This window comes from Pelodiscus sinensis, chromosome 6 (assembly GCF_052426305.1).
Source record: "Pelodiscus sinensis isolate ZL-2025 chromosome 6, ASM5242630v1, whole genome shotgun sequence".
NCBI classification, from domain to species: domain Eukaryota; kingdom Metazoa; phylum Chordata; order Testudines; family Trionychidae; genus Pelodiscus; species Pelodiscus sinensis.
Genome location: NC_143057.1, coordinates 5,884,355 through 5,899,272, shown reverse-complemented (window position 1 = coordinate 5,899,272; position 14,918 = coordinate 5,884,355). Strand labels below are relative to the sequence as shown.

General features: G+C 51.2%; 1 protein-coding gene across 3 annotated transcripts in view; it reads left to right on the top strand.

Moving 5' to 3' along the window:
- The window catches only part of ABCA1 (ATP binding cassette subfamily A member 1), a 121,683-nt gene that overhangs the window by 88,592 nt on the left and 18,173 nt on the right, over positions 1 to 14,918 (top strand). For all 3 annotated transcript variants that reach the window (XR_012904577.2, XM_075931352.2, XM_075931353.2), the window contains exons 20-34: positions 41 to 172; positions 1,417 to 1,556; positions 1,737 to 1,874; positions 2,692 to 2,912; positions 3,418 to 3,490; positions 3,952 to 4,154; positions 5,477 to 5,525; positions 6,955 to 7,068; positions 8,427 to 8,575; positions 9,023 to 9,147; positions 9,808 to 9,906; positions 11,523 to 11,712; positions 11,831 to 11,925; positions 13,167 to 13,199; positions 13,790 to 13,895. Coding sequence is in view for 2 of the 3 variants with exons in the window: in XM_075931352.2 (XP_075787467.2) it covers positions 41 to 172; positions 1,417 to 1,556; positions 1,737 to 1,874; positions 2,692 to 2,912; positions 3,418 to 3,490; positions 3,952 to 4,154; positions 5,477 to 5,525; positions 6,955 to 7,068; positions 8,427 to 8,575; positions 9,023 to 9,147; positions 9,808 to 9,906; positions 11,523 to 11,712; positions 11,831 to 11,925; positions 13,167 to 13,199; positions 13,790 to 13,895 (1,867 nt within the window). In the remaining variant the exon portion in view is untranslated. The remainder of the gene's footprint in view (positions 1 to 40; positions 173 to 1,416; positions 1,557 to 1,736; positions 1,875 to 2,691; positions 2,913 to 3,417; positions 3,491 to 3,951; positions 4,155 to 5,476; positions 5,526 to 6,954; positions 7,069 to 8,426; positions 8,576 to 9,022; positions 9,148 to 9,807; positions 9,907 to 11,522; positions 11,713 to 11,830; positions 11,926 to 13,166; positions 13,200 to 13,789; positions 13,896 to 14,918) is intronic.

The following is a 14,918-nucleotide window of genomic DNA, read 5'->3' as shown; positions in this document are numbered from 1 at the left end:
TTTCGGAGAGTACTTACCCTGTGCTGCATTTGTCCTTCAGGTCCATATTAACGGGCTTATTTCCTCCGACCTCGGGCACGGCCTTCATCCTGGGCAGAGATATCCGCTCCGAGCTCAGCACCATCCGGCAGAACTTGGGCGTCTGTCCCCAGCACAATGTCCTCTTTGACATGTGAGTAGCAGCCGGGAAACGCAGAGACGGGGTCTGGAACACACAGCAGAAAGGTGTGGGGGTTTATTTAAAATTGATCGCGGGTTCCCTGTCTAGTTTTCTGACATTGACACCTTCTAGGGCACTGGGCCCACTGCTGGTCTCTCACAGACTTGTGTGAGTCAGAGCCACTCTGTGAGGCAGTGGCTAGTGACTATGTGTCTAGAAGTAGAGGTAAGTGTCCACAGTCAACCTGTGGAACTCCTTGCCAGAGGATGTTGTGGAGACCAGGACTTTAACAGGGTTCCAAAAAAGAACTAGATACATTCATGGAGATTAGGTCTATCAATACTTATTAGCTAGGATGGGTAGGAATGATGTCCCTAGTCTCTGTCAGAGGCTGGAAATGGATGCAGGAGAGGGGTCACTTGATGAGTCCCTCTGGGGCATCTGGTATTGGCCACTGTCAGAAGACTAGATACTGGACTAGATGGACCTTTGGTCTGACCCAGTATGGCCGTTCTTAGGTTCATATCATTCACAAGAGGCGTAAAGGCTGCTGTTTGAAGGCAGTGGAGCAATGAAATAGCTCCAATATATGGTGAATGGGTATGAACCAAGAATCAGGATGCTCACATGTACCATGTTTGGCAAGCTCCTCGGTGCTTTAAATCAGCATAGCTCAGTTGAGTGGACTGGTTACAACTGCGGATCTGGAACATAATATTCAATGGAAGATGAGGGTTGTTGGTGTTGCATGGGAAACACTGCACCCCTTGGGATCAAACCCGGGAACATGCCTTACCCTGGGGGTTACTTCCACCCCGCAGGTGCTGTTTGTGCATGTGGCCAGGGATAGTTCAGAGATGGAGGTATTCAGAACCCATAGCAGGGCAGAAGTAGGTTCTGTTTTATTCTTAGCTGGATCGGTGTTCTTTCTGCAATTCCTTGCACGTCTATTGAGACCACTGGCCCAGTTTCCTTTTTAGAAACTGTTTCTTCCATCATTGAAAAGAAAAGGCCAAAATTGTCCAAAGCGACTGATGATTTTGGTGTCTCTGTGTTTGGGAGTCCAAGCAGTTAATCCAGCACTTTCCCTCTGACTGTCAGGTTCCTGTTAAGGGGTCCCAGGTTGAGTCCCCAAAATCATTTGTCGCTTCCAAAAATCCTAGCCTGGTGCAATATATTCCTGTCTCTATAAGCATGGTTTCTGTAATGAGTTCAATTGAAGGTAGCGCCCTTCTGGTTCTGCTCCCTACCCACAGGCTGACTGTGGAAGAACACATCTGGTTCTACGCTCGCCTGAAAGGGCTGTCAGAAAAAAAGGTGAAAGAGGAGATGCAGCAGATGGTGACGGATGTTGGCCTGCCTCACAAACTCAAAGCGAGAACCAGCAAACTCTCGGGTAGGTCCGGCCACGCCAGCCCTTCACGGGTCTCATGTCAGCTGTGTGCACAGGTGGCTTCGGAAGGCATTTGTGTTCAGAGGGCGGGGGCTCTGGCGCTCGCCCCCTCGCCGTCTCTCCCACGGCACCGTCCGGCACAGCTCGCTCTCCTCCAGCCTGAATCCTTCTCTCGCTTGGCAGGTGGCATGCAGAGGAAGCTGTCGGTGGCCTTGGCCTTCGTGGGGGGATCAAAGGTGGTCATTCTGGACGAGCCAACAGCAGGGGTGGATCCTTACTCTCGCCGAGGGATCTGGGAGCTGCTTCTGAAGTATCGCCAAGGTATCTGCCCTTCTACCCAGTTACGGCTGGAAGCAAAAGGTCCCGGGTGGCTAAGATAAAGCGCATTGTTCTACCTTTGCTTGCTGCATGAGCGACTCGTTACTAATGTGCCACTGCAAATCACTGGGTGCCATGGTACAAGACCACAGCAAACAGCCCCAGAGGTGACTGCTCTCAGGGCAGCCAGACACTTGCATCCCCTATTGAGGAGACCCTCTTTGCAGTCTCCATATGACACCCCCTTCTCTTTAATTGCATGTCCACGCTCAAGAGCAAGTGCTGTTCTGGGGACACTTCCCCCTGGGGAAAGGGGCTTAGGAGGGCAACTTCTGGCTTCACTCCTACGGGTGTACATCTGGCGTAACTCCAGGGGGGTCATAGCTCAGATGAGAAGCTGACCCTGGCCGTCTTCACTGGGGCAAAGCCCTCATTGTAATCAGTGGGCACCTTTTGTTGGTGCACTGAAATCTCATCCCTCACTCCAGGGCCTGGTGAGTCAGGCATTCAAATGCACCGCATCTTACACTGCTTGGATCGCTGCATGTCCACTTGGTGGTGGTGTGGCTTGCACTGGTTCCATTCCTAGCACTGCAAATGCGTACCAAGACAAGCCGATACAAATAGGTTGGGGACTGAGCCATGAAAGAGAGGAGAGAATCAAGGCAGCAGTAGTTGTTAACGTCTTCCGTCCCATCGCCTCTCAGACCAGGGACTCTTAGCAGTACAGGTAGGGCAGAGAGGTTGCAACTCCCATCCGCTATGGATATGGCTGAGTTACAAACTCATCGGTGTTCGTCTTCTCTTCTTTTATTGACAGGCCGCACCATCATTCTGTCCACGCACCACATGGACGAGGCCGACATCCTGGGGGACAGGATCGCCATCATCTCTCACGGCAAGCTGTGCTGCGTTGGCTCTTCCCTCTTCCTGAAGAACCAGCTGGGAACAGGCTATTACCTGACCCTGGTCAAGAAGGACGTGGACTCGTCGCTGAGCTCCTGCCGGAACAGCAGCAGCACGGTGTCGTACCTGAAAAAGGTAGCGGTCCTGTCGTGGCTCTCCACTTCCTTTCTCCTTTCCCCTTCCACCACGTCGGAAGGCTGCCAAAAAACAGCAGCGGAGAGGTGCGGCGATGCAGTCAAAGAGGCGAAAAGCAATCCCTTAGCAGTGCACAGAAGCTGTACCTACCTCGGTCCTGCGCCTGCCATCGGGTCTGGTTAAACCACTGCATTGGAGGCTGGCCTCCATGACAGCCTCTTTGCATGGAGTCTTTAATGCCAGGGCTGGCAGCTTTGCGTTTTGGCCTGACTAGATTAAATGCATCCCTCCTAATATCGGCATCTCCTCTTACAGCCTCTAACGGTACTGTTCATCCCAGCCCTTTGTCACAGTCAACAACACTAAGATCTTCCGTGCGACAGCCCCTTCCTCAAGCATCCAGATTGCTGGGCCTCTCCGGATGATGTTAGAAAGAGGGGGCAGCAGATGGCTGGCTGCCTTTGGATCCAGTTTACTATGTTCTCCTCCTTTCCTGTGTACCTAGGAGGACAGTGTCTCCCAGAGCAGTTCAGATGCGGGACTTGGCAGTGACCATGAAAGTGACACCCTGACGATAGGTAAGGGCTGGAAAAGGCACGTAGGAGATTGAATCTTATCGCTCTGGTCTGGAGCAACTCACTCGCCCGCTGTGCTTCTGTCTCCCGATCTGTAAAATGGGGATAACAGCATTGCCCTACCAGTCTCTTGCTGGGGTTTTGAGGACCAGTTAGTACTTGCAAAGCATAACGTACGCACAGTGCTGAAGCTTACGGCATTTCCCCTACCGACAGAACTAGACCAGAATTGAAGGGCCAGGGTGGTAGCACTGCACAGAGCATATTCACGTAACGTGGCTTGCAAGGCTGTTGATTGTGTCCTCAGAGATGCTGCAAATAGAAATAGCTGCTGGGGATCTGTACCTGACCTTTCAGCGGATTGTATACAGTTCTGCTGAGGCTGTGTCCTTAGTCCCTGCAATTGGCATCGCCAGTCACCTGCAGAGTAACAAGGCAGGCACCTTGTGTTTTGGTTCCTCCAGACGTCTCTGTTATCTCCAACCTCATTATGAAGCACGTTCCTGAGGCGAGGCTGGTAGAGGACATTGGCCATGAGCTAACCTACGTCTTGCCGTACGAAGCTGCCAGAGAAGGCGCGTTTGTGGAGCTGTTCCATGAAATCGATGACCGTCTCTCCGACCTGGGCATTTCCAGTTACGGCATCTCGGAGACGACGCTGGAGGAGGTATGTGAGCTGGCGCTGTTCTGAGAGCTTAGACCATGTGCCCCTCACCTCGTGCCAGTGCCCGAGGTGGCGGAGTGGATTCCTGCACTGCCTTCAGTCTTCTGCCTTTCGGCTGCTCGCCCCCTGGCTGAGTCACAGCCTTGTGTGAAATCACAAGCCCTTCCGCAGCACATGCCTAATGGGCCCATCCTGGTGATCTCTGCTAGTGTCCCTTTCCTCCCGGTTTGATTCCCCACTCAGGAGCGAGTGGTCAGTTGTTAATGGCTGCTCCATCCTGTCCGCAGTGCACAAATAAAATATGCCCCATGCCGTTCTAAGCAGGAGCTAATAGGACATGTGTTCTCTTACCCCCCTGGCCCTACAAGAAAAAGATACTGGCCCAACCTCAGCAACCAGAATCAGAGGGCTGCCAAATCCTCAGGTGTCACACTGGTTATATTCGAAGTGGCTTCAGGCCAGTGGCTCTCAACCTTTCCAGATGACGGTACCGCTTGCAGGAGTCTGATCTGTCTTGTGCACCCCAAGTTTCACCTCCCTTAAAAACTTCTACAATCAGACATAAAAATACAGACATGTCACAGGACACCGTGGCTGACAAACGGCGACTTTCTCATTGGTACCGTGTAATTATAAAGTAAATCAGTTGGAATATAATTACAGGTTGAACCTCTCTAGTCTGGCACTGTCTGGTCCAGCAACATCCATGGTCCAGCGTGACTGTAGTGAGCCAGATGTCCACCGATCAGGGGCGTGGCCAAGTTCCCCGCAGTCCCATAAAGTTTGTTTACAGCCACCAGTTGTGGCTCTCAGTGTTCTGTGCTGTTCTTTAGCTCTAATTTACCCCTATCTGTCTTCTAAGAGCCCAGTGAGCAGGGGAAGCGTTGGTAATGGCGCTAGACAATATTGACCTTCCATAGTCTGGCACATTCTCTGGTTTGGCACTGGTTGGGTCCCGAGGGTGCCGGACTAGAGAGGTTCAACCATGTACTTACATGTCAGTGTATGGTATACAGAGCAGTGTAAACAAATCCATGACAATGCAATTTTACTTTGTACAGACTTCATTAGCACTTTTTACGTAGCCTGTTCTAAGCCTAGGCAGATATCTGGATGAATTGATGTCTCCCCTAGAAGACCACGGATTACACATGCCCCTGGTTGAGAGCCACTGCTCTAGGCAGGGAATAGCCCATAAAGCCCCTCATATTGATATACTGCCTTCTGTACTGGAGTCATTGGCTCTCCTGTGGTACATCAAGCCGCACATTACTGCTGCATCAGACCACTCATAATTTTTTGTTTAACCTCTCTTTGCCTGTCAGATCTTTCTCAAAGTGGCTGAAGATAATGGGGTGGATGCAGAGACCTCAGGTTAGTACCATCATGTCAAGGCTGCATTAGCAAAGGAGCCTCGATCTGTACATGGGGATCCCTTACACACACAGACAGCTGACAGGAGATTAAATTCTCAACTGATAGAAATTCCTAGGCAAGGAATTAAGCCCTTGGGCAAGTAGAATCATCATGTGGTTAGAGCTAGGGATGGAGTTTAGCAGATCTGAGGTCTGTTTCCCACTTTGCCCCTTACACATACTATAGTTTTGGGCAAATCTGTTGACCTCCCTGGGTGTTGCTTTTTCCATCTGTAAAATAATAATTCTTGTGCTGGAGTAGAAGCCAGAAGTGAAAGATGCCACACAAATTATTTTTAGAATCGGAAACGGGAACACTTTAGTGCTGACTTTTCTAAGGTCACAAAATAGCCAGTGACAAGGACGCCTTGTTAAAATCTTTGCTAGTGTCGTTACCGCGTGTGAAGACACGTGCACAGATTTCTTGGAATGGAGGATTTGTTCCGGTAACTTGGTATCTGAATGAGTTGATCATGAAACATTGAATATGCATCATTTAGTAAGTTTCTGAGCAAATGATCAGCTCTGACATGTCTGTTCATTTGATTTTTCACTCCGAATGCTGCTCTTCACGCCAAACATTTGTTCCAATAGATTGTTTGTCCCTGGGAAACACAGAGCAAATTCTGTTTGGTGTAACAATACATCTTGAAGGAGCATTTTAGGATTAAAACTGCCTTCAACATTTTAATTGATAAATGAAAAACCAGGACATTTGAAGGGTCCTTAAAAGTAAGTTCCTTGGACACCATGGCAGTGTCTAGATGGCATCCCTTTTTCGTAAAAGGGATGCAAATTAGACACATCACAATTGCAAATGAAGTGGGGATTTAAATCTCCCCTGCTTCATTAGCATAAAAATGACTCCCGCTTTTTTCCGACTCGGAGCTTATCCCTCTTAATATGAGGAATAAGGGATCTTTCGGAAAAGGCTTTATTTTCCAAAAGATCCGCGTCTAGACTGGCACTTTTTTCCAGCAAAGCTCCGAGCCAGAAAAAAGCGGCAACCATTTTTATGCAAATGAAGCGGGGGAGATTTAAATCCCCGCTTCATTAGCAATTGCGATGTGTCTAATTTGCATCCCTTTTACGAAAAAGGGATGCAGTCTAGACACAGCCTATATGAAAAACAGGTGCATGGGGAACTCCCCTTTGCACCTTCCATGCAAAGGCGTGTGGTGCTTTTTCCAGGACTGGTGCTCAGAGGCAGTTCGCAGCTGCATCTGGGTACTGCTTAACAGTTGAAAGCCAATATGCGCTGAAGATTTTCATGCAGTCGTTTGCTGGTGACACTTGAATTCCCAGCGTTTGGGGCTCACAGAAGGATAGAGTTCTTGGTTGCCTTTGTTGACCTAAGCAAGTCTGCTAGCGTGTGCTATCCTCTCCAGATGGCACCTTACCTGCAAGAAGGAACAGGCGTGTTTTTGGAGACCGACAGAGCTGCCTGCATCCATTCACTGAAGACGATGCTTTTGACCCCAATGATTCTGACATAGACCCAGGTAAAGACGGAAGGGGCCAGGGTGCAGTAATCTGAACAGTCTGTCTGTGCTTGAAATGTGTTTGTGGCTCATGCTGTTACGTGAATCACAATGCAACTGAAACTAGATAATCTGAGGGCACTTAAAGGAACTTCCCTGAAGACTTCTGGGTGTCACTTAAATTCCTTCCAGCAAATGGCCTCTGAATTTTTCCTGCGTTTCTGGGACTGTGTTAGAATTCCTGACACACTTAACTGGGAATGCTCTGTCCCCATGCAGGATGTTTATTGCTCCCTGCGTTCCTGAATGGGCCAACGTGAGAGGAACGCCATTTGTTTATGTATAGATACCCTGGCTCGTTCTGGGACTCGAGGGATAGCCCTGCAGAATCTAATGCATGAATATGATGAGACCGTCTGTCTGAAGGGGACAGATGTAGGCCCTGATCCAAACCCCATTCAGATTTTTCACTGATTTCCGTGGATACTGGGTCAGGTCATTTTATGATCTAGAAGTGCCCCTTGGAGTGACATCTAGAATATGGAAACGTGACCTGTCCACAGTAACGCAAGCAGGGACTTTCTCTGTCCAAGTGTTGCTGGATCTCTGCTGTTTTATCAACATTCCCCTGCTCTTTGAAATTCATCTGCCCTTCCTTAAGGCCAAGTTTATATCCTTAGTCCTCAGGTTAAATAGCTGATACACCTTTGCCTGTTAGTGAAAGATGGACCTGGTCTGAAAAGTTCCACTAAGGCAGAACGTTCCTCATTGTCTGGAGACGTTCAGAGCTGGCATGTCTGTCTGGCCCACGTCCGTGCCTGAGAAGGTTTAGTCAACTGACTGTAAAGGGCGAGGTTTCCAGTGGATTCACATGCCCGGTTCCCTTTGGCAATCAATGGCAGGCAAGTCTGAAGGTGGTTTGGAAAGGCTCAGCCTCAGTGTGGGTAGAATCCACCCTCACACCACGAGGCAGAAAGATAAACACGCTGGTGCATATTCATGAGAGACCTTGCCCCACTGCCCACCATACCCTTTGTGGCAGTCCAGAGCAGCTGGGGACTTTGGCTAAAGCCCTTTGATTTGAATACCTCTGGGTTAGTTCTCAGTGGGGAGCCAATGGCTCTGGAATCGGCTTCCCTCAGCCATCTCAAAGACCGTACGCACTAGGCTTTACTCCAGCCAGTGCGACCCCGGACTCGGCTCTGCTGGTGGCTCTAAGCACCACATTGCCTGATCCCGCTCAGAGCGGATCTGAGACACAGCAGCAAGAACATGGGCGACCTCCAGGGTCCAGTCTACACAAGCAGGAGCGGCGTCTGAGGGAGAAGGAAGTTGACTCTTGTTTCCGTGTGCGTGAGAGTTGTCATTTGTGTCAGCAGAATCCAGAGAGACAGACCTGCTGAGTGGGATGGATGGGAAAGGCTCCTACCAGATGAAGGGCTGGAAGCTCACCCAGCAGCAGTTCGTAGCTCTGCTGTGGAAGAGGCTGCTTGTTGCCAAACGTAGCAGGAAGGGTTTCTTTGCCCAGGTGAGTCCATGCGGCCCCTCCTGCAGAGGTCACTAAAACATGGCCCATTTCTGTCAGTGTCTCTGTATGGTTTATGTGCATCCCCCTGGGTGGCTAATGCCTGTGAGGACACTTCTTTGACCACATCTTCACTTCCAGGAAGATCAATGCTGTGGTGATCGATCTTCCGGAGTTTGATATAGCTGGTCTAGTAAAGACCTGCTAAATCAAACACTGAGGGCTCCCCAATAGACACCGCTACTCCTCGATTCACGAGGAGTAAGGGAAACCGACGGGTGCATTTGCTCCCATCGACCTCCAGCTGACAGTGCCGAAGGTCAAATTAAGGTACGTCGACACCAGCTATGCAAATAATGTAGCTGGAGTTGTGTATCTTAATTCGACCTTCCGCATAAGTAGAGACAAGGCCTTTGAAAGGTCACTCTGCCTCTTCCCTTTTGATTTCAGATCGTGCTGCCAGCCGTGTTTGTGTGCATTGCTCTCATGTTCAGCCTGATTGTGCCCCCCTTTGGGAAATACCCCAGCCTGGAACTGCAGCCCTGGATGTACGATGAGCAGTACACTTTTATCAGGTACTTTTCCAACGACCAGAAAATGTTAAACAGGACTCTGTAGCTGCATCTTAAAGCTCTGCTTTCTCTAGTCATTGTTACAGTCTCGTCACCTGACAATGTGCATTTGTGAGAGTAGCTGCAAAGTGCGGTACAAAGGATAAGACACTGTTTTGCCTCTGTAGCTTTAACAAGGCAGGCTCCAAATAAGAGTGAGTTTGAAAGGTTGGAGGAATATAATACTATTTGAGTGTTCCCTACAAGCTGTGCACTTGTGTGGCCTCCCTTCAGAGAGTCAAATGTCCCCCAGCTGATTGGCAGAGGGCTCAGAGCCAGCAGTCTGTGTTTCAACGGGTGGTGCGCGTCCATACACACCTCAGTGCACATACAATTTATTCTGCACGCGGAGAGAAAAAAAACTAAAGGGAACACGGTGACTTTTCATCCATCGATCTTAGAGCATTTTGCGAAGTCTTAGAGAAAATCAGCTAAAAGTCTCCCAAGCCCTTTCCAGAAGTTCCAGTACTTTGTGTGTGAGCGAGCGAGCGAGAGAACATTCTACAAAGGAAACGTCCCACCCTGTTCCTTTTCCTACCCTCGTACCAGTGTCTCTGCGCTGCCACATTGCTGGTTTTGCTACACACGCCTTGTGGCCCTGACTGTGTCTCTCTGTGCCCATAGCAATGACGCACCGGACGATGCCGGCACCCAGAAGCTCCTGAACAGTCTTCTCAATGAGCCCGGCTTTGGGACCCGCTGCATGGAAGGACACTCCATTCTGTACGTAGCCCCCGAGCAGTGGCAGCTCTCTCTTTTCTAAGCCACTTGTTATTGCTAACGTGTGTCACGCAAATCACAGCCGCCATTCGCACCAGCCTCAGCATCGGCCCGCAGGGGTTGTCACCTCACCGCGATGGGAACGGTGGTTGTATTATCGCAATGGCAGTGGTTAATTAGAAGCAGCAGCAGTGATCAGCTTGGGGAAATAAAAGGGTGTCACAGGGACGAGGGGAGGAAATTGTTCTCTTTGGCCTCTGATAGGACAAGAAGCAATGGGCTGAAATTGCAGGTTTAGGTTGGACATTAGGAAAATCTTCCTACCTGTCAGGGTGGTGAAACGCTGGAATAAATTGCCTAGGGGGGTTGTGGAATCTCCATCACTGGAGATATTGAAGAGCAGGTTGGACAGACACCTAAGAGGGATGATCTAGACGGGGCTTGGTCCTGCCATGAGGGCAGGGGACTGGACTCTGTGACCTCTCGAGGCCCCTTCCAGTTCTAGTTCTAGGATCCTATGAAATATCAAGCAGAAGGCCGGACCCCAGCACATGGGAGCGCCTTCTTCACGGGTATAGTCCCCTTGGCTGCCTCCTACGTTGTACTGAAGGATCCGTTTGTGGCTGCATCCCTTGTTGGCATGGCAGCGGGTGCACTCAGATGAGCCAGGCTTGCAGGCTCACGCCCTGCCTCGTATTGACCCAGACCTGGAGGATCCAGATTCTCTCTCCTGCAGCTCATTGCTGTGAGCGGGAGCGACTCACTCCGCAGGGCAGAACGGAGCCCAAAGGGGAGCAGTCGTGTCCTGCGAAAACAACCTCTTTCCTTCTCTCTTCCACCCCTCCCCCCACGGGTTTCCCAGGCCGTTGCTAGTGCTCCCCGCCGGCAGCATGCTGGGAACGGTCATAGCCTGGAGGTGGGGAGAGACGTGAGGGGGCTCCCCAAGTTACGAGCTGCCCATGGGATTCTGGCTTTGAAAAGAAAAGCAAAACTGGCCACCTTTTGGCTTGGGCTAGTTGTTTTGCTCCCACAGTTGCCTGCTTCGCTGTGAGCAGGCAGGATGGGGGGCTAGGAGACAGGCTCTGCTGTGGACGTGGGTGCCTGGCTTAGGGCAAGTCATTTAGGGCCAGATTGTGCTTGGAAGGAAGGCACAAAGAACCATCCCACCCACCCCGCCACCAGCCCTTCTGTGAACGACAGCCACCGCCCCAAACAGGGTAGGATGGTGATGGGGCCAGAGCTCCTTGCCCCACACTTCAGGCGATGGGGCAGGGAAAGGAATTAGCTGCACCCTGCAGAGTTGTGTAGTAGCAGCTGCACTCGTCCTGCACGATCGGCAGCTCCGAGATTCTCGGTGCTACCCTGGGCCAGGGTATCTCCATGCCTGCTCCAAAGGAGTGATAATGGTGGGGGGGGATTGTCCAAAGTGCCCAGCGTTGGCCCGACTCTACTCCCATTGGAGTTACCAAGAGATTTCCCTTGGTCTTCCGCAGCAGCCCGGCAAGGTCGGGGGAGTTTGGCTGTTGATTTCGGTGGGCGTGTGGGTTATTTATAGGAGTTAGTGCACTGGCCTGTCTTTATAACAAGTTGCATTTGCTGTGGCTGTGGCCTCCCTGCAGAGACACCCCTTGCCTGGTCGGAGAGGATCGGTGGACCACCGCCCCCGTGCCTGACACGGTCCTGGACATCTTCCTGAATGGCAACTGGACCATGGAGAACCCCTCCCCGGCCTGCGAATGCAGCAATGAGAAGATCAAGAAGATGCTGCCTGTGTGCCCTCCGGGGGCAGGGGGACTGCCTCCTCCGCAGGTAGGAATGGTCCCAGGGCAGCGGGCGGCAGGGCTGGGTCTTTTTGTGGGGATACGCATGAAGCCGAGTCTGAAAACCTGCTCACTTCCAAGTCTGTCTGCTTTTCTTGTGGCGCCAGAGAGAGCAGAGAACGGGGGACACGCTGCAGAACCTGACGGGCCGAAACATCTCCGACTATCTGGTGAAGACCTACGCGCAGATCATCGGGAAAAGGTACCTGTTGTTCTCTAGGGGTTGCTACTCACCCCGTGCAGAGCCCAGGTCTCCACATAACTCCCTGGGGGCTCTGCAGGTCAATTTGTGCTCTCCTGGCCCACCCCTGCTTAGCTTCCCTGGCACTCAGACCCATTTAGACGCACTTACACCCGCCTGGGCAAAGCTCCCTGGTCACCTCGCAGGGCCTGAGGCTGAGCCAGTGAGAATCAATCCCGGGACTTCAATGGGCTTTGGCTCAGCTCCCGCGATTCGCACTCACTTTGGTTATTCTCTGTGGCTGACGCATGGAAGCCCGAATTAGCAGGCAGCATTTCCACCAAGACACTCGGCTGGCTGAAATTTTGCTTCCTGCAGTAAAACACGAAGCCTTTAAAACATGGCCAGAAACTGCTGCATCCCTTCCTGTTTTAATTCATACACAAGAGAGCCAGAAAGGGCCATTGTAACTGTCTACAGCCAGGTCTACACAAGACCCAGCAGCTCAGTTTAAGGTACACAACCCCAGCTATGTAGAATACGTAGCTGGAGTCGGCTTACCTAAAGTCAAGCTGGGCGGCGTCCCCAGAGAAGGAGGCTGATGGGAGGAAATGCTCCAGTTGGCATCCCTTACTTCTCACAAAAGGAAGCCGGCAGGGGTGCCCTCTAAGTTTGATTTAGTAAGTCTTAACTAGACCCACCAAATCAAACTCCGGAAGATCGATTGTGGCAGCATCAATCTTCCACGGAGCAAAGACGTGGCCTAACACAGGCCTGAGACCTGCCCTGAATTAATCCGTAGGGCAGAGCTTTTAGAGAAAAGCCCTATCTTGATTTCAGATTTGTCACTGATGGAGAATCCACCCCCACCCTTAGTAAGTTTGCTAAGCAGCTTCTGATTTTCCCACTCTTTCGTGGCACAATGGCAGCGTATTGGACATTGGACTAGTGGTGGGCTCAGCTGATTTCACAAGTGGCTCAGATGCCAGTGTCAACTCAGATCCATCTCTATTTTAGATCCTATGCCAAGGCAGTGTGGTGCAGTGGGCAGAGCACTGAGCTGAGAGGTGCTATAGGAAGGCAGACTCCTCAGTGGGGTAGCACAGCAGAGGCCCCTGGCATTACTGAAAGAGTTTATCTGTCCCCCAGACACTAATGCGCTACCGTTTCCTTGCGATCAGTGTCCATAGGGCTGGAGGGAAGCTCTGACTGATGGCCCCTCCAGTAAATAACAGCCTTGTTTTCTGCTCTTTCCTCCGCAGTTTAAGGAACAAGATCTGGGTGAATGAGTTCAGGTAGGTTTCTGTCCTTTCCTCTGGTGGGTTGGGGCTCAGGAACGGACTGAGTGGAGCTCATCCGACAATATTGCTCCAGAATTGAAACCCACTCGAAAGAGTTCAAAGGAAGGGTTGTTTTTGGCATTGCAATAGAAATAGTATGTGTGATCACTGAGCCTTTCCCTAGCCCCAGGCTGTAGCAGCAGGCAAACTGCAGCAAGCCAAGGGCCCAATCCCACAAGCACTGTTGACCCGCAGTGCGGAAAGGCCATCGGTTACTTATTAAATTTTGTTTGGGGGAATGAACCACAAATCTACTGGGCGGAATACGCCTGAGTGACTTGCTGTCACCTTGTTTTTCACGAGAGCTCGAGCAGATCTACACTGGAGGCTCACTGCTGTGGGCTGTGTGAACACCCCAGAGGCTCCCATCCAGTGGACACTTAGATCCACACTTCAGGTTGTCCCTGAAACCCTGACTCTGAGAGTGGGAGATCCTAGCACAGAGCAGCAAGCTCAAAGCCACAGGGCATGAAAAAAAGGCCTTTTATGGAGGACCCTCTCGAGTCAGCCTGTGCTTCACTGTCACTCCGTCTGTCTGCTTTCAGGTATGGTGGCTTTTCAGTGGGCGCCAGCAGCTCCCTCCTCCTTCCGCCCAGCGATGAAGTCAGCGATGCCATCAAGCAAATGAAAAAAATCTTGGAGCTAGCCAAGGTGAAGAGCAATTTCATATGGGCCCACGATGTGCTGCTGTCTGGGGGTGAGGGAGAGGGGTTGTCTCACCAGCAAGTGTTGAATCCTTGCGACCTTTGGCTCTAAAAATAAGAGTTTCCTTTGCTTGCGAGAAATGGGCCAGACACGAGGGGGGGGATGAGCCACACGGTGTTAGCTGCGTGGATAACAGTGTTTGTGGGAGAAGTCATTCTTCGGAGTCAGAGGAACCTTTTGGTAACAGAGGGCTCTCAGTGCCGGATCATATCAACCTGAAGGGGAGTTGGGAAGCTGACTTAAAGAGGAGCAAATCCTGAAGTCCTTACTTTGGCTTTCTCCCTTGTCACCCCAGTAAGCCTCTACTCATGTCAGTGGGAAAGCCACAGAAAAACTAGAGCTGCTATCAGCTGGCATGGCTCAGATTTTGCGAGAGAGCAGGCAGAGAGTTGGGTGTCTCAGAACCCACAATGTGAGAACAGAAAACAAATATCAATCCAGATGTTCTTTTTCATTCTGGTCCCTCTGTCATAGTGCAGAGCAGCCAGAGAGCAGCTGGATCTGAACAGCTCAGCTCACCCTTACTCTCAGATGGCACAGAGCGGGCGCAGAGGGCCCCTGTTCCCCATCGAGAGCTTGGCGTACGTTAGAGCAGCCTCTCCACTGCTCTAAGCAATGCCAGGGATGTGCAGCTGCTTCAGAGAATCAAGGCGCCTCGGATTGTCTCTCTGCACTTGGCTCGGGAAGAAGGCTAGGCTATTGATTTTCTTGGGAGGCTCGGCATTTGGGACACCGTGTCTCTGAGAGCTGCTGTAATAGGAAAGCTGTGTAGGGTTGTGGCAGTTAGTTACTACTACACAAAAGACAGGGCTGGAGTTTCCGGGGGCTCTCTCAGCTTCCTGCAAGCTTTGGAGACAGGCGGGAAGAACGGTGAGGGAGCAGACTCCGAGCACCGGGCCACCCTTCCCAATCCCCACGCCCAACGTCAGTCACTCGCCTCAGGTTGTGCCAGCAATCTGTGGCAAAGCA